Source organism: Accipiter gentilis, chromosome 21 (assembly GCF_929443795.1).
Source record: "Accipiter gentilis chromosome 21, bAccGen1.1, whole genome shotgun sequence".
Taxonomy (NCBI): Eukaryota; Metazoa; Chordata; class Aves; order Accipitriformes; family Accipitridae; genus Astur; species Astur gentilis.
In genome coordinates, this window is record NC_064900.1 from 17,729,253 (window position 1) to 17,750,926 (window position 21,674).

The following is a 21,674-nucleotide window of genomic DNA, read 5'->3' on the forward strand; positions in this document are numbered from 1 at the left end:
CATTTTATCAACAGTGCCAAAAAATAGCTCGTTACTGAAGGCTGAAAGTAGCACTTATTAGAAGTTTTCTGCCAAATACCTAAAGGTTAAACCTTTAGTGAAAATGTTTTTCAGACCTTACAAACACCAAAGAAATGTATATTTGTTATACCCAAATTTATCATGAGCAATTAAAGTCTATATAGTTCACATGTCTATTTACAGACTATGATTTGTATCAGATTGTTTCATTTCATTTAGTCATAGTTATAAGAAGTTGCATTTTTTAAAAAAACTAGAGGAAAAAGTACTGTCATGAACTACAGTGGAGCTTTCACCTCTATATGCACTTAGGTTAAAATTCAAATCACAGAACTCATAATCTCCCAGGAATTATCACATACATATCAGTGATAAGAGAACATTATGTTTTGACACCGCTAGATCCATATTGCAAAACTGTATTAAAGGCAAATGCTAACTTTTTATTATAGTTTCTCCTGTACCTGAGTTATATCCATCTATTTCATGATCAATGTAAAAGCCAGCTATTCTTTTCATGTGACATACATTGTTGCCTAATTAATTAAGGAAAACAAATCAACTGTTATTCAATGTGAACATTCCTATTTTTTTGATTTTATTAGCAGTATCATGAATTTAGAACATGACATATCTTTGAGTATCGACTGTAACGATAGGCCAGGTGATGATCAGCTAACTTGTATAAGCTGAATTTTCTCAGTAGCAGGCTATAACTTGTATTAAGAAAAGTATCTGATGTCCTGTCTTTGGTAGTCTATAAAAAAACCTAAACAAAAAAACTCAAGCACCCATCTTTCTGGTATTTCAATATTTCACTTCATATATTCATTTGTAACCAGCCTTATCTGAACAGCGTGTGCCTGATGCAAGTATTTATAAAACAGTACCAACATACTGCAAAACATTTTTAAAGGTGCTTACTTTGCAAAAAGTTCACAACATAAGTGAATATATTTTGTTTAAACTGTATAAAGAGAGGCATGCCAATAAAAGGAAGTAAACACACCCCCCACAACTAGATGATAGCATCAATTAAAGTGCATTTATACTTCCAGCTTTTTTTTGCTATTCTTTTGGTAATGATCATAAGCAACTAATTGTATTTTCTTGAAATGCTACATATGCATAACATGCACCAAAAAACTAACAAGAACACACTCACCATGTACTATCAGGACATATTCTGTGCTGTTTCGGCCAATAGGATTTTTTGCTTCACATCGGTATGTGCCATTGTCTGTTTTGTTTAGGAAACTGATGCTGAGGACTCTGCCGTTAACAACCATTCTCTCTGGATCTGGTAGTTCTCCACCGTCCTTTGTCCACAGTACTGGTTCTGGTCTGTTGGATCCAAAGCAATGCATTTAATCAGATACATGAAGCATGTACATGCAACACACATCAGAAACACTAGCATCAGAAACTTAGTAACCTGCTATCGAATATTCAATGATCATTTAAGTTACTGGATATAATGAACTGTCACTATTACAACCTCACCACCCTGCATGGGAACTACTAAAGAAAGTGAAAGAACAAGCAGGGAAAAGAACAGAAACAGAAATGGAAACAGAATGGTACTGGAATAGGCCAAGATCTCTCCTAAATTAAAAAATAGTTCTCGCACGGTTTCAGGGCCCACAGAACAGCAAGATGCTTGGCAAGCTAAATAAAAACAGCTTTCTGTTTGTGTGATGAGCAATATGGTCTCGTGTGGCTGACAGGCATCAGAAATCGTGCAAGCAGGCTGAGGTAGATATAAGTGGTTTGTGAATGGATTCTAAAATTATTTAGGCCATTCACATTCACAAGTGTACTTGCATGCGCTGAGTGTTTTTCCTGAACCAGGCATAACAGTCTCAAAGTGGCACATCTTACGCAAAATCTATATTTGTTTCTGTTGCTGCATTGTGTCACAGCCCATCCCTTTTTCCACCCTTTCTGCAACCTTCCCTCAAATAATTGCTTGTTACGCATGTTATCACAAGCAATATAAGATTTGACTTAAAATCGTGGATTTCCTTCTTTTGTGAAACCTTTCCTCTTGTGACTCATGAATTCGCATCAAACCAGCCAAAGGCAAAGCACTGACAGCAATAACCCCCTAGGCAAGCTAAGGGCACATCAGAGAAGGGAACTGACCATCTTGCAGATTCACATATACCTTCCCACTGGCAATACCTAACTCATAAAGACTCTCAAGAAACTCCACAGTTCATGAGATTTGCCTAACAGACAGCAGGATGTATTTATTATCGGTATGCAGTATTTACTTACACATAACAAGATCTACTTTCAAATTTACAGGAGAGATATCACCAAAAAGACAGGTCTGCGACTGGGAATGAAAGGCTGGCTTACTGAATCTTGACTATCTCATAAACAGAGCATCTCAGGTCCTTGGATACTAGTCACTAAAGCAAGATACATACAGCCCAGTGATTCACTGCTATGTTACTTGTATCTGGTAGCTTTGTACACTATAACCCAAACAGCAATCCCTTTCTTTTGGGTACACAACTTTAGTAATTTCAGTTATAAGCAGTTCTAGATTTGCACATTTATTTGGTATGAGAATAGTACACTATATTTTCCTCTTGAAGTACACAGTTGTATGACTAAGTAATAAGACAAAACATAAAAAGCTGTTATAAGATCAGGAGATGGCAAATTATTTGCTACTCTTACTCAAGAAATACTTAATTTCATTAATTTAAGCAGGTATTTAGAGCCTATTAAATATAATAAGTGTTAAGAATTAAACCTAAATACCTAAAGAGAGACATTTTGTCAAAATGTGGCATCACGCACAGAAAAATAGTTCTAATGACTGCAATGACATGATTTTCTTTTAAGTTAGGCAAGAGATGTAAACAAAGTGAATTTTTCTGAAGTGAACTTACTGCTACATAATTTATATTACTTTTTAAAGTAAAAATACTATAACTTATGTTTCTCTTCAAAAATAACAGATTTCTACGTATTTTAGTAATATTTGGATGAAACCTTGTTAAATTGTTGTTGAACTTGTTACCTAGACTGGCTCTTCTCTGAAGTTATTATTTTTTTAGAAAATCATAATACTCAGGGAAGAAAACAAGATTCACATAATTTTAAACAAAGGATTAAGAACTGTCGGTGTAATGGGCCTTATTTATACCTTACCATAAATATGTCTTAACCCTCTTCCTAAGTGCACTTTCAGGAACTGGTATCTAAATACACAACACACAATATACATGCTTTCTTTCTGCTTAATTTGGGCAGGGAATCTATATGTCCATGCTGTTGCAGAAACATTGCCTTACAGAGTTCACAATATTAAGGTGCGATTTGCTTTGATATGTTAAGGTGGATTTGTTCCATTTTCTAGCAAACTCCTCATTGTTCCCCATTTACCAGCTTCCTGTGAATCTGTAATCCCAGGAGTGGAAACTGAAACACTTCTGCTACAATGTGCACCATTACCTTCATAAATGGCATGTTAAGGCAACTTCTGTGCAGTGGTAATTTACAGAACTTATGTTTTAAATTGAAATTAGATGGCACATCCCTAGGGGAAAACCCATAGGATAACAAATAAGTATGAAATGGAGCCTTAGAACTAAATTATTCAGGGCACTTTGTCACATCGTAATATACCAACTCAAGTCTTATACAGAGTGCTTAGCTATGGTTGCAAAATGATGGTGGCAGAGAGACTGCAACTTAGAGAGAGGCAGATCTACATACTCTGGGTGTGGGGGAAGCTGCTAATTAACAGTTAATATTAAGCCGTCCTGGGCTGGCTTAGTGGCAGCAGCAGAGTAATTCCTGGGCAGCTGGCCCACAGTCAGCACACCACGGTGGCCAGGCACAGCTCTCACTCCATCTCACCACTCTCAGGGAAGATGGTGCCTAAAGCAGCAATTCTGTCACAGCCACAAAATTAAATTTTGCCTGCACTGCTGGGAAGCTTTGAGACACTCTGGTCTAAACAATTCATTAGGTAGGCAGAATTGAGCTAAGAACTTGAGACATGCTCCCAGGCCAGCATGCTGCTGTGGTCAGTGATAAGGGGAGCAGCTGTTTAAGGAAAGCATGTGAGTGTGGCCATTTTCTGTGGTCCATGTCCCCTGTAGTCTGCCAGCATCCACAATCATTCTATGGGGGATGTTGGAGGGCACATCTCTTGTTCTCTTTTGTATCTTCTTAGTATTTAGACACGTTGCCTATGGATGTCTCTAATATCTTTCTGAATCTCCTTATACTGTCTGTCAACCCAGGCTCCTGTGGCAATGAATTCTGGAAGTTCCTTACCCGCTGTGCAAAAATGTATTTACTTTTATCTGTTTTAGACTGATCTCCTAGCAGTGGTAATGAATATTGCAGGATATGGTAAGTAACTCTTCTGCATATTATAACCTTGTTATAAGTTATGATAGCTCTGTACTTAGTAGGCCTCTGTCTAGCCCTCTTTCTCTTTCTGAATTTAATACCTTTGGAGGTTATTGGCAGGGGAAAAAAAAAAAAAAAAAAAATCACATGAAAAAGGTGTAAAAGAACCATAAATTTAGAGCATACTGGCTATTCCTTGACAATTGCTCTAGTATTTTCATAGTCCAAAGCACAAATGCAGCTGAAACACTGATGGGGAAGTTTTCCTTCTGTGACACAAGGCACAGAGAAGTATGAATTCCCCATAGTTTATCCTATTGAAACATGTTCATGGGGGCCGATCCAGACAGAGGTTCTTTCTCTTACCCAACATTTTGAAAGGGTTCTGGCTCAGCTGGGGGATATTTAGGTTTGACATTCTAAAACACCCAGCAAATATGTACACTCTTAATATTGCACATTTTTCTCCATTGCATACATCTCCGATATTGCAGAATTTCAGCTTTTCTTCACATTCTAAAGAGTTACCATAATGCTATCTATTACTGTGTGGACTGGAACAAACAGGGTATCCCTGTGCCTTGCATTTGTGCTTACTTCAAACTGAATCACACTTACCAGTTTAATCCCCATTTTTCTCAGACAATCCTGAAAACATCTTTCTTGAAGCACAATAGCTCTAAAGTCAGAATGAGCACTGAGGCCACTAATGCAATTGCATGTTACTACCTTCACACATTTCATGGCACAAACAAGCTTACTGACCTGCTCTGTCCTAACACGAGTGTGCAGCCTGCTAGTACCAATGCAGTCACCCAAAAAAAACAAGTCTGCCCTCCCTTTTTTTCCAGTCTTGGATGAGAGGTGCTTTTCTATATCCCTGGCTTAATCCCTCCCATGTGGATGCGGTTAAGTAGAAATGAGCTGTGCTACCACTGAGACCCTTCACTGGGTTGAGGGAGGTAGCAGAGCTGAAGCACCAAGATGGTGTTTTCTTCCCCCAAAGACAGCTCTGCTTCTGGCTTACCTATTCTAATTTGCTCACAGTGTGACACCTTGTAAAACAAAACCAAACAAATTAAGCACGCTGTACTGAAGAAATTCTTTCAGAGACACAGCTCAACTGTGACAGCCTTTGCTATTTCTTTGGCTAGTGTGTAATGCTTTTACTGATTTGGCTTTGCGCACAGCTGCCCACAGTGGCACTATCAGGACTGTGTTGAAGTGAAAGAAGCCAGAGATACTAATCACAAGCATGTTAAAAATCCTTAATTATGACCAGTATCTTCTCTGGCAGCCCCCCAAAAGAAATTTGAACTCTCTCTCTGCAGAACTGCTAAATGGGCTTAAATTTTGGTATAAGTTATGTTTAGTCCTAGTAGAAAGGCCCAGAAACTTTGAGTAACTGACTTGCAAAAGGGAACTGGTTTTTTTGGTAGAAATAAATGGTTTTGTTAACTGTCTTCATGTTAGCCTCAAAACTTGACACAAAAAGCAACAGATTTTGGTATTCTTTCCCAAACTGAAACGGGACTGCAATGAAGACATCAAAACACTGGTAAGGTTCCAGGATGATTCATGTTTTATACTGTGGAACAGGATCTTTCTTGCAAGTAACTTAAAAAAATTTGTAAATGAAGCAAAATTATTTTCTAATCCTGAGGCTAAGAAACATTTTCTCCCAAAATAAGTCAGAGAGAAAGGTAAGGTTAAACTGGAATGTGTTGGGGGAAAAAAAAAAAGAAGTTTTAAAAACCATCGTCAGATTTGATTAGAAAAAAACCACTTAGGCACAGACTTACCTTTTCAACAAGTGTTTATGTAACATGAAAGTTAGCAGTTAATATTTAAGTCCATGTTAATATTTTTGATAATCTAGAACTTTAAACAGTAGCATTTTAAAACAAGTTTGTTAATTTTCCACCCCTTTCTCCATCCTTAACAAAAGGACTGTGATGTTTCAGTGCTTCCCTATAATCCTCATTTCTAGCGATATCTTTATGTCTAACCATTATATTTATCTTAACTTAGTCTTCATTTAAAAATGATACATAGATCTATTGTATCACCTCTTCTTTCTGAACAAAGTGAATTTAAGCAATGCAATCCATTCTCACTTGAAACTTCTTGGCTCTATTCATTTTTGTTGCCCTTTTCTGATTTTTGTGTACAGAAAGGTCATGTACAAAGTATTCGTCACTGAGACCTTAGTAAACAACACTCAGATAACTTACTGGCCCATAATACTAGCATAGGATAACCTTTTAATTTCTCTAAGATCACACTCAAAAAAAACCCCAAAACAACAACAAAAACCAGTACCAGCTTTTTACATCCTCAGTCTCACTGAGGATATTGTTGTCCATCCGAGTATCCAAGCATCCTGCCAAAATTTTGTAGCCAATGTGGGTAAAAATAAGAAAGATGGCAGAAGGATTTGTGGAACACTAACAAGACAAGTAAATTCATTATTTTGAGTATGGCCTCTTGAACAATGCCTTTTTCTTCTCCAACCAGGGGCACACTTTTATTCTCTGAAGTCCATAAAAACATAATCTAGTGGATATGCTCAAATGAGTAATGGAAAAGGTATCACCACATTTATCAGAGCACTTTTTTGTTCAAGTCCTGGTGCAATGTTAAAAGTCATCTAAGAGAATGATTGCTTCATTAATTTGAAATGTAGAGTTTCTCTGTATTGAGAATCTGGATTTTTAGCTTTGTCAGTTAATCATCCAGTTGAAAGTTTAAAACCTGAGGGAACTTCTTGTTTATATAAAGTCTCAGTCTGATGAGCCATATTGGGATGGACTGGTTTGGGAGCATTTCATCTATCAAAAACATCAATATCCACAGTCACTAGCCTTTCATAAAAGGCTTAGATAGATGGTTTTTATTTTATGACATAAGAACTCTCTGGGATTTTATAGTTCTGCAATGCTTGATTAACCTTCATTGAGTGTTTGTGTCCCTGGAAGAATTAGTCAAGAATATCCTAAGTATCTTTTATGAAGTTCTCTTTTTTTTAAGAAGGGATCTTTGAACACCTGAATTGACTATTATATTTGTCTCTTCTTTTCGCTTATAAGCATCACAGCAGAAACAACATAGCCTAAGAAAATTTATCATGCCCTATACCAGTGTTTTTAAAATGTTTACAAATTAAATTACCAACATACGGTAAAAATGAGATGGCAACAAAATATAGATTTCCACTTTTTATATCATAAAATTTTGACAGGAATTCACAGCTATAAAGACAACAGGAACAACAAGAAATGTTGAAGATAGTTGCAGTGTATTATGCCTTTGAAAAAGCTGCTTAAATTATGAACTCAAAGAGGTGACAGGAATCTCAAACAGTGTTAGCATTCATCATTTAAAGAAAACAAAAAAAGAGAACACCAAAAAATAGGACCCCCCCCCCCCCCCAAAAAAAAAAAAAAAAAGATAGCAGAAAAGGGAAGAAAACAAAGAAACCAACCAACCAAAGAAAACCCCGTACACCTTCATCCCTTACCTTCTGTCCTGGATACAGATAAAGCCTTTCTTTTGTCCATCACAAATGCATTTGGGTGACAGGCCTCCCTGCCTGTAGCTTGCTTTGGATAAATCAGGCAGTCCTCTCACCTTCAGATTGGCTCACTGGATTACAGTTCCTAACCATGTTGATACGACAGACTAAATTTGCAGCTGAAAGTCCTTATCCCTCAGCAGCTTGTGACAGCAACTTATTAAAGTGACTGAGGAAGAGTCTTTTCAAAGCAAAGATATTTATTCTTTTACCCAAAGATACAAAGTATCGATTGCTAAGGGGCAAGAGAGTAATTATTCATATTTCTCCCTACCTACACTCTACGTGTAATGCTGCTGGTCTCTGCCTGGATAGCTTTTTCCCAATTGATCAACCAACCCATTATAATGTTAACTTCTTTGAAAGTATTTACCTGTATTTTTCCCTCTTGCCTTCACTTGTGCCTCCCCACCCTTAAATATTTCCTTTATGTTAGTCATTTTCAAGAATGCAAGGCAACATCAAACGAACATCCTGAAAAGTGCGTAATCCATATATATATGTAGATATATATGAAGTTTCTTCCAGTATTATTCACAAGTTTAATATGGGAGGAAAAACAGGACACCAAATTGGTGTGCTCAGCGCTGTGGGTGATCCACTATCTTCCCATGATCCACATCAGAAGTGAAAAAAATAGTTCAGAGAATTGTAATTCATTATCAATAGTCACTCTGTGTGTGTTGGAGAAGAAGTGTTTTGTTAGCATTTGTTTAGTTGTGCCAGCACTGCCAGCCCTTCAGCTTTGAAGGAAATGCAAAATCAGAGAGCTCACCAATGTGCAGTATGGCTGATGGGTCAATATCAGAAAGAGCTTCATTGTGATATCGTGCAATACATCAAAACTGGGGTCAAGTCAGCAGATTTTCTCAATAGTGGAATACATAGGAATCCATCGCTGTAGTATGTGATAACACAGTTACTTAAGTGATTTCTTATGTCCTGAATACCAGAGCATGCAAATGGCCAACTCAGAATAAATGCAGTAAGACATGAAATCAAACTGCACATAGTTGGTTGCTAACTCCATTTATCGCCCCAAGTACCTCTAACTATTCAGAGTCAGAAAAACACTTACCTAAAAATGCATCTTCTGTTTCTGTTATAAAGATTTCTAAGAACATACTATAATCATTCAGCTTACGTGTTTTATTTTGCCAGTTTCAGCAGTGCTGCTCCTAATGCTATTTATTTCTTCCAAGGCTTTTATCTGAACATCTTATCTGCTCTCCTCTATCAGAAGGAATCTCCTTTTTGTCTTTGAGTTATTAAACTCACCTTGCAATGAAATTACCATTGCATGCCATAAAAATAACATGCTAAACTCTTACAAATATCACGTGTCTTTAAAGAATGCAGACAAACTGTTTTGCCTTACATTTTTAGTAAGTTCTGAAGGAGACCTCTGCTAAAAGTTCCTCTATGTGGTCATAATAAACTAGGAAAAAAAAATTCTAAGCAAAACTGTCCTCTTGATCTGGAAGAGAAATATGGTCTATTTTGTATTTCTTAACTTTATTGATCATTTCCCCTCTGCCTGGCTTCTCTCCTTTCCTATTAGAAGATACTCAGTACATGGTTAGGCTTGACTGCCAAATGAGCAAGAAAGAAGATGGTTCTGGCTGCAGAGTTCCTACTTTCCTTACAGCCCCCTGTTATTTAAGCCAACACCATGAGCAGAGGTACCAGCAAATCCTGATCTACCTTTCCATTGTGACAGACAGCTAAATCTTGTTTTAATAACGGAAGGTTTGCAGAGATGCTCAGAAAGACAGCTTTTGTAATTGATATTAATAACTTCAAATCCATATATAAATTTATTTGCTGAGTTGTACCCTATAAATTGAAAAGCTTATATTTTTTTTTCTTGAAGTATTAAACTTGGAATTATATTTAAACCCACTTTGAGGATCAATATCACTACGAGCAGAAGTCCTTTGGTTTATATGATAGTTGCCTGCTGCAGCTACCCTTTTTATACTAAGACAGAAGTGTAATAATTTATATCATTCCAATACATAAAACATATTTTCTAGTAGCAAGTTGCAGAGAAGGCAAATCTATGAAGTATTCTAAATATCCAGTCTTTTCAACGTAGTGTAGGTTCAGACATCTGTGTTTCAGGATAAGCTATAGCAAAGTATTTTTAAATCTCATGGAAGTGCAAAATGTATTTCAGTTTTTATAGCTGTTTTAAGAATATTTAATTGCTTACTGATTGCCAGTCTTATTATGGTGCAATGAAATCTATGAATGATTTCAGACTTCGTTTCCAAGTTTGTTCTCTAAAACAAGAAAATAAATCCAAATAATATTCTTCTAAGACATTCAAGTTTTACTACTTGTATATAAAAAAGAATTAAAAAATACTTCTATTTTTAATCTTTTGATGAACAATACTCTCGTGTTTAAGTTTCATCATAAGGCCTCAGAAATCCTTCATTTCTTCATTCCTGTTCTACGTTTAAACCAATTTATTGTGGTACTGATATTTTCCCAAGTATACATCCACTACTCTTCCAAGCCTGACACTTTCTCTATAGGCATACTTTTGGATTTTATCCAAAATTATTTTCAATTTTTTTTTTTTTTTTTTGAGATCTGAACTCTTCAGATCACTTGTAAAATTTCCTACAGTCTTTAAGTGTTTTATTGTTGTTATTATTATTGGTATCCAACCAATTTGCTGATTTCTCTAATGGAACTTCATCAGATTAAGTGGTAGATCTTGTGGCTAATTCTCTTCAAGAAACTAATATCTCATTGTCTTCACTAACAGATTTTTTTTCTGCCTTTTTTCCCCTTGATATTTAAAACTGACCACAATTTTCCTTACAACTACTAGGCCCTGCCAATATTTTGATATGGCTGTACTTGTGGGTTGAGCTCTTCAATTCAAAATTGCTTTCTTTCTGAACAGTCAGAGTAATACCACAGAAATGGTTGCACTTTACATTAGATGTGTGTATGATGTATATACCCTGTATGTACACAATTTTTAGAAGGCTGCCAGTTTCCATTCTACAGCAGCTGTTATTCACACACTGATGGGACGCTGCCGTAGGCTTTTTAGGCCAGCCTTAGAAAGGAAAAAAGAAAAAGGAGGTAAAAAAAGAGGTGTTGCAGATCTGTGTCTTTCTTGCACTGGAGTGTGTGCTCCATCTTGCATATACACAAATGTTCACAGTGAAAAAAGAAGAGAAGAATCTTGTGCTTATACCCTCCACCATCTTCAGACAAATTAAGATTAAAAACACTGCATGCTTTCTAAGGGGCTGTTGATTTTCTCCACCTTTTTCTTGGGCATTTGCCTCTGCTACTTCCTTAGTCAGAAAGTGGGAGCACTGCAGATGTGCTAATTTTAATGAGCTTTCATAGCAGAGAACAATAAGTGCCTTCAGCTACCTGGTCTGTACAGTGCCCATTCTATAACCTCACCTTCTGGTTTTCCATTTTGCCCAAATCTCTCCCACATTCATCATATACTCCACCTATTTTCAAACTTTTGGTGTCTCATTTCATCCTCCCTCTAAGTTTTTGCTTTCTCTTAACCTGACCAACTTCCCAAACAACAGATTGGACATTTCTACTCTTTTATACTTTCTCAAGTCTTCAGATGTTTCTGCACTGGGCAGGCAATTACTCCCATGAAAGGCAAAATTTGCTGAACTACTTTATTTCTGCCTTCCATCAGTTATGAATGTAGAAACACAAAATGGAGGAGGGAGAAAGAGGCTGCCATATTTCCAAACTTTCAAGGCCAGACCATGACTTAGGGGCAAACAGGGAACTGAAGAATACAGGCACACCAATTACCATAAACAAAAAAGGTAAACCTCTTTAAATACACCATTAGAAGGTCAGGGAATAGGCACTGACTTGATCTTTTTCAGATTTATTCTAAAAGAGACCTGGATGTTTTAATGCATTTTTAGTACTTCAAATCAAAATGTCTAGTATTTTAGAACATTTTTAGTAGCCAGCTATTAACCACACTTTTTCATATGTATTTTAAAGTCTGAGGCTCAAAACATGTTACGTTCAAAGAAAACACTATAACCTCTACAGCTTTCATAAAAAGTGCACTTTAAAATCTGCTGTCTGTAGAAAACAATGGTAGGTATGGCTATACTGTTCATTTTTTGTTGCCAGTTTATAAATAATTTATATTTCTTTTAAATTTTAACCAGGAAAAAAAAAGTCCTCCACAGAAGTGTAACATCTCTTTCAAAAAGATTCCTGAGGCTAAAAAGGCAGAAGGAGAGGTGTAAGCTAGTACAGCAGCAGGAAAGAAAAAAATACATTAAAAAATCTTATGTCATAAATCCTGCCTTACTTTCTGGGGAATGGAGGCCTGGCAGAAGTGACCACCACCGTCAGCTAACTCACCCTAGCTCAAGGACAAAGTACTAGGTAATACTTTGCAGGGACCATCTGTGGGTCGGCCTGGACTTGACCACAGATTAGATAAGGTGTTTTCCAATTTCTATAAAGTAGCAAAGATGCTGCTTTTGTATCAGAAGTCTTATATTGAAGGCCTGATATGGACAGGTTGCACAACGAACTGTTCAGGTGGGTGCACAATGTATTATTATCTGCCATGCAGTCATTTAACAGTTCTCACAGGCAATGGATAAGATATCTCTAATGACATATCAATAATTGAGGACAAGTGACAGCCTTGCTTTTAGGAGATTGTGCAAGAAAGTCAAGGGGGAGAGACCTTCTCTGTAAGGTGCATCTGCCTTACTGCTGCAGGCAGAGGGGGAAGGCAGGCTTGGTAAAGCTGCTACCTTATCCAGAGAATGGAAAGTCAGCAGAGCCTGAGCTTCAGACTGACAGCCCAGTAATCTCACACAGGGAAAGAACTGAGGTCCACTCAGGGCTACATACAGTGACATTGTTCCAGTCAGGGGATTCGTAGAAGATGAAGGAGAGAAACAGTGATGCCCCAAAAGCTCCTTTTAAATTCTAGAGCTGGAAGTGCTCTGGATCAGTACTGGACCAATATATGCCCTTCCCCTGTTCTGCCTGGGATCGGTCCCATATATTGATGTGCAAATAAGAAAGACAAATCCCTTTCCTTTCAGCCTCACAAGCTAAGACCTACACTCTCAGGTAAGGGGGGGGGGGGGGGGGGGGAGGGGGGGAGGTGCAGGGAAGAAGAGAAACTATATACAGATAAGTGAATATAAAGAATAATTGTCACACCTTAAATATTTTATTGCTGTTCCTAGGGGCTTTTTCTTTTCTGTCAGAGTACAGCTGAGATGACAAATGGCATGTAAGAATTTCATTCACATGAAAAATCATTGATTAAACATAGAAATCTTAATGGCCTAGTTTCACTGTAATTCTATCGTTTCTAATTATGTAGTCTGTGTTCAAACAGCTAAATCTTTGGGATTCTTATACTGCTATTTACACCTTGTCGATTCCTTCTTAACCTTTAAGAGCTATTGAGAAGTTAGTAGATTATTCTTTTTCATCAGCTGTAAGTAAAGCATAACTATAAGAACAAAAGATGACAGAAACTGCAGTGGATTAAATGGACAATATCTGAAAAAAATGTATTTCAAAGACATGCAAATGTCAGAAGTATTAAGATAATATGGTGCTCAAGAGGATGCATCAGAATGGCTGCTGAAAATTACTGGGATTAACCAGGAACTATGCTCCTAATGTTAATGAAGTACTGCTGGGGATAGGAAAGCAGCGGTAAAGCATAATGATAGGCTGTACACACCTTAGTTACTATGCATTTCATAGAACGGAGGAAAATAACATCTTCTCAACTGGCATGTCTTCAGTTCCATTTAGAATTATAGAATTGTTTAGGTTGGAAAAGACCTTCAAGATCATAGAGTCCAACTGTCAACCTAGCACTGCCAAGTCCACCACTAAACCATGTTGCTAAGCACCACATCTATCTATATGTCTTCTAAATACCTCCAGGGATGGTGACTCCACCACTTCCCTGGGCAGCCTGGTCCAATGCTTGACAACCCTTTCAGTGAAGAAATTTTTTCTAATATTCAATCTAAGCCTCCCCTGCCACAACTTGAGGCCATTTCCTCTTGTAGTATTGCTTGTTACTTGGGAGAAGAGACCTATACCACCTTGCTACAACCTCCTTTCAGGTAGCTGTAGAAAGTGATAAGGTCTCCCCTCAGCCTCCTTTTCTCTAGGCTAAAGTCCCAGTTCCCTCAGCTGCTCCTCATAAGACTTGTTCTCTAGACCCTTCACCAGCTTCGTTGCCCTTCTCTGGACATGCTCCAGCACCTCCATGCCTTTCCTGCAGTGAGGGGCCCAAAACTGAACACAGGACTCGAGGGGCGGCCTCACCAGTGCTGAGTACAGGGGGACAACCACTTCCCAAGTCCTGCTGGCCACACTGTTTCTGATACAGGCCAGGATGCTCTTGGCCTTCTTGGCCACCTGGGCACACTGCTGGCTCATATCCAGCCGGCTGTCAACCAGCACCCCCAGGTCCTTTTCTGCTGGGCAGCTTTCCAGCCACTCTTCCCCAAGCCTGTAGCACTGCATGGGGTTGCTGTGACCAAAGTGCAGGACCCGGCACTTGGCCTTGTTGAACTTCATACAGTTGGCCTCAGCCCATCGATCCAGCCTGTCCAGATCCCTCTGTAGAGCCTTCCTACCCTCAAGCAGATCAGCCCTCCCTCCCAACTTGGTGTCATCTGCAAACTTGCTGAGGGTGCACTCGATCCCCTCGTCCAGATCATTGATAAAGATATTAAACAGAACTGGCCCCAAAACTGAGCCCTGGGGAACACTACTTGTGACCAGCCGCCAACTGGATTCATATTAATAGGATTAAAAAATGTACATTTTCTGAAACTATCTTGGCTTACATAGGCTATGCTGAAGTGCCACATAGAGATAATGGTAGAGACTGCAAGAAGGAGGAAACAGGAGGTAACTGCTGTCACACTGCATTTTCAGTTCCTTTTTCTGTTTTTCCTTAATCAACATTATGTCTGTTGGTCATATCGCCACTGCCAGTTGAGGTCCAAAGGGTATATCAAAGTATTAATAAGGAAAGATTATTATGAGCTTTTTTTTCCCTTTGATGAGACAGGATTTTAGACTGCTTAGATGTTTCAGGCTGAGACACTGATGGATATTCACACATCTAACTTGCACTGTTTTCAGTAAGAGCTGTGCCCCAACACTCATAAGAAACTCTGTCTGTTATCACAATAAGCTGAGAAATGCCATGTAAGAAACAACAGCTGCATTTTTTGAGCTAAGGTCAAATGGTTGCTGGCACAAGAATCAAAGAGGAAAATGAAGAGTGGCTGATTCACTTCTGCTTTTTCCATTAGGTAAACAGTTAAAAATCTCATTCACAGTTTCTTGCTTGTCCAAATACTACTTGTTTAAAATCGTTTGCTTTTGATGTAAGGCACACTCAAGGAGAAGCCTCATTAAACTAAAATTCCTTCATGCACTTGAGGTGCAGTGACAACACCCAGAGAGCTGATAAAAGTATCAGTGCTGCAACTTGAATGACAAGCAAGGACTATACAAAGTCTTCAGTACCAACCCTCATTAACCAAGATATGCACTTCTTGATTTTCAATGCATGTAAGAACGCCATGAAGTTTGGGAGATGTAGCAGAATATCCTCTCTTCACCAGATAAGATACCTTTAATAACTAGCCATAACAACGACATTTCTAAGATCTTTAGTTGAATCATGAGTTTTTAACAAGTAACCAAAAGTTTGTTGATACTTATAACAGTTATAGGAGCACCAAAGGAATGGAAATACCCCATAAAATTTTTGTACCTCAGTTATATTTTTTCACCAGTGTCAAAAAAAGCTGATGTTGAAGCATAGTGTATGAGATCTGAATAAATAATAAAATGCTTCATGCTTTCAGGATAATACAGTGAAATCTTAATAACAATACACTGGGAACTTATGATTATTTATATTTCAGAGCTAAGTCCTATACCCTTCTCTGTGTCAATTTCTTTTACATCTAAAAATAACTTATGAAATAGTAATATAATAAAGGGGGAAAAAGAGACAAACATTATTTACTTACAGGAGTTTGCTTTTCTTCTCCCAAATGTATCATTATCTCTAGACAGAGGGGAGTGCTTTAGTTCACACAAACTTCTCTCACACAGAACATTATTCATTAGTACCTTCATAGTAATAATTTTAGCACTGTAAAGGACATATCCTCAAGCTCTTAATGGGATCCAGCTACAGTAGCATTTAGTCCTTGCAAGCCACAACAGTCTATTGCAAGTCTATTGCAAGTCTATTGCAATCTGTTGCCACAACAGTCTGTTGCAAGCCACAACAGCACAGAAACAGCTGTACTGGATCAGGCTAAAAGTTCAGCTAGCCCAGTGCCTTATCTCTAATACCAGGGATAAGCAGATGTCTAGGTAACAGGCCAAGCACGGATGATGCCTCCCCAAGCACTCCTCTGACCTACAACTATCTCAGGCACTTCTGACACCAAGCACAGTTTAAAAATATTCTGTAAACCTTAAGCATTTTCCTTTCCATGAACTTTTGAAGTTTTCCCTTGAATTACCACGAATTTTTATCATCTGCCATATCCATTGACAACAAATTCCCAAAGTTTACCAGTCATTGTACGAAAAATTACCTTCTTGATTTGTGACAAAACTGGTTCTTACTAGCATAATTTACCCTTAAACATTTCTATTTGAAGAGAGAATGAACCAACAATCCCTAACAACTACCTCTTTGCCATTTACAGTTTTGGAAAAAACACCTGTAATATTTCCCCTCTATATCAGATAGGCTACCAAAAGCATATTTTCTGTGCCCTTCAAGGAACTCCAACATGTTTATAAGATAGGATTTTCCCTCTGCAAAAGGGATTCCCCCCAGAAAGTTTGTTTTCATTCAGATGTCTGCTAATTCCAGTCCTTTTTATAGTTTTTTACTATTTGTGAAGCCCAGGTGTCAGTTCTACACACTTGCACATTTTGGGATCTCTCCTGAATCCCTGTTGTCCCGAGTTAGCAAGGTGGTTTTAAGCATGAAGTTTCCTGTCATTTTTCATAATTCATCAATCTCATTCTTGAATTCCCTTCTAATGCTGGGGTGAAACCATCTGGTGCTGCTGGCTTGTTACTGCTTGTTTTGCCCATTTGTTCCACAACCTCCTCCACAGTCCATTTAAGAAAATCTTGCTGGTGAGCACCTCAGAAAAAAGTGAATCAGGCTGTAATATACCCAGTTTCTTCCACAGTAAATATATCTTTTACCTTGATCCTCAGTTGATCTTAGAAATGTACTGGCACACTTCCTGATATATTTCAAGAAAGATTAACTATTACTTTCAATTCCTTTTGCCAGTTTCTCCTCAAACATTTCTTTTCTTTTTTTTTTTTTTTTTTTTTTTCCTTTTTGTGGTGGCTTGTCTTACTGCATTTTCATATTTAATCTGCCAAAATCTAAGGATCTTCTCATTCCTTTGGAAAACAATTTCAGCTTTTCAAATTATGGCTTTGCCATTTTTATTACTTTGCTATCTCTTCTGTTTAGCCTCACCAATTTCTCCTTCTCAAGTGTTTCTGCTAAGTGATATGTATTGACCCTGTGGTTCTAAACTCTTTTTTTTATTTTTCTAACATAGTCGTCAGGCTGCCTGGAAAGATTTAATTCTCTTAGCTGCCCCTTTTAGCTTCTTTTTAAAAAGATTCTTCGTTTTCATGTAGTTCCCCTTTTTGATGTTGATTACCATATAATTGTCTAGACTTCGTTTTTTTGCCTCTAGGTGCAAACTGCAAGTAAATACATTTTAAAGAACGAGCTGAACATAGAAGGTGCTGACAGCTCCCTCAGACTGTCACTCCCTGGGACAAACCGACTCCATTTGCAGCATTCTAGAAATTGTATGTATGAGGTAAGAAGATTGGCTAGGGATACTTGAGAGCAATAGAACGTAAAACAACCCCCCAAACCCACCATTAAATAGCAATAATAAGTAGAAACACTGACCTGTCTCCCACTTACTTCCCTCCTCCCATGTCCCAAGGAACCACATTCCCCGGTATCCCGTCAGCTTGCCCAGCTCTGGGGTGAGCACTGCCACACACTGAGCAGGTGCGGCTGGATCTCCTGCTCCTACCACGGGGATATCACAGTCCACCCCACTAGCACTTCTTAATCCTTGCTAAAATCTTTATAATTTCATCTTAAAAGTGACCAATGCAGTGTTTCTAAACAGTAATAAAACAAAACGACAACACCAAAACGTATGTCTCTACGGAAACCTATCATATGTTTTAAGAAGTGGTTCCATACCGTGAAGTTCATTACAGAAATCTTGTGCACACGTATGCCTGTGCAGCAGCCCTCAGCAAGGACTTCGCTGTCTGTCCCCGAGCTCACAGAGATGCTATACGAGGTGCAGGTGCCCAGGCCTGGCAGGCTGGGCTGCAGGACGGCCTCTGTGAGGAGAGGCCGGGGCTGCCCCGAGCCGGACACAGCCGGTTCCAGCCGGCTCCGACCGACCCACCGCAGGGCACGGCTCAGCCCCGCAGCCACCGCGGCGGAGCCGCGGGGAAAGCCTGTGTGAGCAAGGGCAAAACGCTGACCAGCTGTGAGGGGAAAAGTGTGAGAAACAGCCCTGCGGGCACCGAGGGGACAGAGGGAGGAGGGGAGGAGGTCGTCCAGGCACTGGAGCAGGGATTCCCCTGCAGCCCCTGGAGGAGACCACTCTGGAGCCGTGTGAGGAGGAAGGAGAAGCAGAGATGAGCTGTTATGGACAGACCACAGTCCCCATTCCCCATCCTCTGGAGAGGTAAGATAGAGGACCTGGGAATGAAGAAGCGAAGGTGAGCCTGGGAGAAAGGGGTGGGGTGGGGGGGAGGTGTTTTCAGTTTTTGTCTTTGTTTCTCACCATCCAACTCTATTTTAACTGGAAATAAATTAAATTCATTTTCCCTGAGCTGAGTCTGTTTTGCCCATGACAGTAATTGGTAAGCAATCTCCCTGTCCTTATCTCGTTGCATGTCCTGTTGAGGCAGGTGAGAGAGAGCGGCTGGATGGGCATCTGGCAGCCAGCCAAGGTCAACCCACCACAAGTGGCAACTCCCTTTAAGCGTGGAAGGAGATGCACACGAGAAAGTTACAGGGTCCTTGACTAGGTAGTAGCCGTTTTTTCTGTTTTGCCATGTATAAACACTAACTACTCTCATCTTGTTTGTATTATTTTGATAATTAATAACCTGTGCTGTTCTTCCTTTGTACAAGACTGTTCCTTCAAGCCTCTGCTGCATAAGGCACAAAACCAGGTATGCATTTATCTTAGCACAGACACCTGTGATGAATTTTCCTATTCAGAGCCCCACCAGCCAAAACCCAGTAGACTCACTGCTGTCTCCCAGTTAGATCATTCCCTGACTGGGTTACCCACCATTAAGAGCCCTGGCATGGCTGCTCAGCCCCCCAGCTGCTTATGGCAGGCTTTTAAATGAGAGACAAACCAAGCAACCAGCTATAGCAGTTTCTTAGCAGTTCTGTTCTCCTTGTGGTTCTGCATCCTTCCATCCCACCACTTTTGCTGTCCTGTGCAAGACTACAAATCACAGATTCAGTCTTTCCTCAGGTCTTAAAAGGTTTGGAAACAGTTTACAGTGGTATGTAAATTCTAAGCCTTGAATCTGGAAATTTCATTTTAACTAGCCAAACTTAAGTCTGAGAAATCTCTGAGGTTTTCCTTGCAATAGACAAAGACTATCTAAAATGAACAATGAATAATTTGTAATTTACAATAATAATTGGTTTAATTTATTCTTTATCTTACCTGTTTCCTGCCATGCCTGTCAGAACCACAATCCCACTTACCTTGCTATCTCTATTTGTACTGGAGTTATGCTCACACACCAAAGAGTAGCGTTAAGCTTTCATTTTCACACCTAAAAAGGTTTGGATTTTTTTACCACCTTTGTTTTCTAGTCCTTAGCAGGTGGCTTAACTGGCTGGTCTAATGCCACAAAGTTCTCTATGTGGAGAGATATACACTTCCTTGCATCCATACAGATACCATACGTTTTGTAATTATGCCACCCATTTGGCGTATTTGTCAAAATATATGTCAGAATAGTACTCTCTCAGAGAAACTGAGAACAAGTGTATCAAGTGATTTTTCCCAGCAATAACTCTAGGGAAAGAAAAGCAAAGAGCTTCTTCCAAAAAACAATGAGAAAAAGACCAATAATATATGCATGCAACACTAGGAAAGTCAATGGGTTTGTGAACAGGTCTCACTGACTATTCAGTGATGGGGCAAAATCTCTTTGCTGTGCTGTGGAACAATTTCATCACCTTTCAAAAAGTTCTCTTGGGTTGTCCTGTAGCAAAGAGAACTGCTGCCAATAGGGACTACAAGTCTCAGTTTTGTGAGGAAAGGAAAATTGCCAATAGAGTTTTAGAAAATTATGTAAGCAAGCACTGGATTTACTGAATGGGTGTCTCTGGTGCAAGTGCAGTATGAGTACTAGTGCAGTATTAGGTAGGAACTGTACTCACTTAAAAAAACCCCCACAACTCACTTGTAGGTTTACCTTTCGCATATAATACAGCCATTCCAAAATTATGCTAACAGACCCAACTGCATTACTATCCACCCATACTCCATCCATTCATACTCCCTTTTAAAATTTGCACACTGACTGAGAATTTATAATTCTAGAGAAGGACGATCAGGCAGAAGGTTACATTTCAGTTTGTCGATTAAACCCTTTCTTCCAGTGTTCATTTTCTGCACCTCATTTGCACATTAATTGTACATGAGCCTCAACTTTGCAATGACTGGTGAACAGGCCAATACCTACACCTCCATAGCAATTCAGTGATTTCAAAAAAGATTACACTCTGAGCTTGAGTTCTGCACACCAAGAGCTTGAGATCACAGTAAATGTACAGAATTGATGTATAATAGACCAAGTCACAGAAACCCGCTTCTCCTTGTTTTCGGTGCTTTAAGAATTGGGGAAAAAATAGATGTAATTTAAGAAAAAAATATATCTAACATAGTCCCAGAAAGCTAGGGAAGGGTGAAAAATAAAATTAATTTTTGTACTGAAAATAATGAACTGAAAAAGGTAAAGTAACAGTGGAGAAAGGAGCAATACAAACTGTTCTCAATAGGAGAAAAAGTAGCAACTCCAAAATCATTGTTGAACTTCATAAAGAGAAGTTATGTCTACAAAGAGGAGATGTGAGTTTTTGATTTTAAGGTGCCCTCCTTATGGTGTTCTTTAAATGCACTTTTTTTCCTTTAGAAGGATGGTGGTTTACCCCGCTAGCTTACAGCATCTACATGTTCTCAGTGTACTCTGTTGCTATAAATGTGGGGTAAAAATGCAGATATGCAATGAGCTGGTGTTCTCCATGACACTGGGTGTTCCAGATTGTATCTGCTATACAGGGAACAAATTTTGTTTCTGTAATTGTGTAATACAACAAATACCATGAGCATGTTTTGCACTGAAGGAGTTATACTAACATGTCTTCTTGTGTTCTACTGCTAATGGTTGATTCAAGACTGCTGTAATTCTACCTGTAAGTGTAGCTAATCCCTTATCTATAGAAACTGAAGTATCTAAAATATGGAACATCATATCCTCTCCCAAAATTTTTTTCTCATGTTTTAACATCCAGTCCAGTACTCAG

At 38.7% G+C, this 21,674-nt stretch overlaps 1 protein-coding gene across 4 annotated transcripts in view; it reads right to left on the reverse strand.

The window, feature by feature from the left end:
* The window catches only part of CADM2 (cell adhesion molecule 2), a 677,296-nt gene that overhangs the window by 62,485 nt on the left and 593,137 nt on the right, over window positions 1-21,674 (reverse strand). For all 4 annotated transcript variants that reach the window (XM_049825025.1, XM_049825026.1, XM_049825024.1 and 1 more), the window contains one exon: window positions 1,187-1,365. In XM_049825025.1, the coding sequence (XP_049680982.1) occupies window positions 1,187-1,365 (179 nt within the window). The remainder of the gene's footprint in view (window positions 1-1,186; window positions 1,366-21,674) is intronic.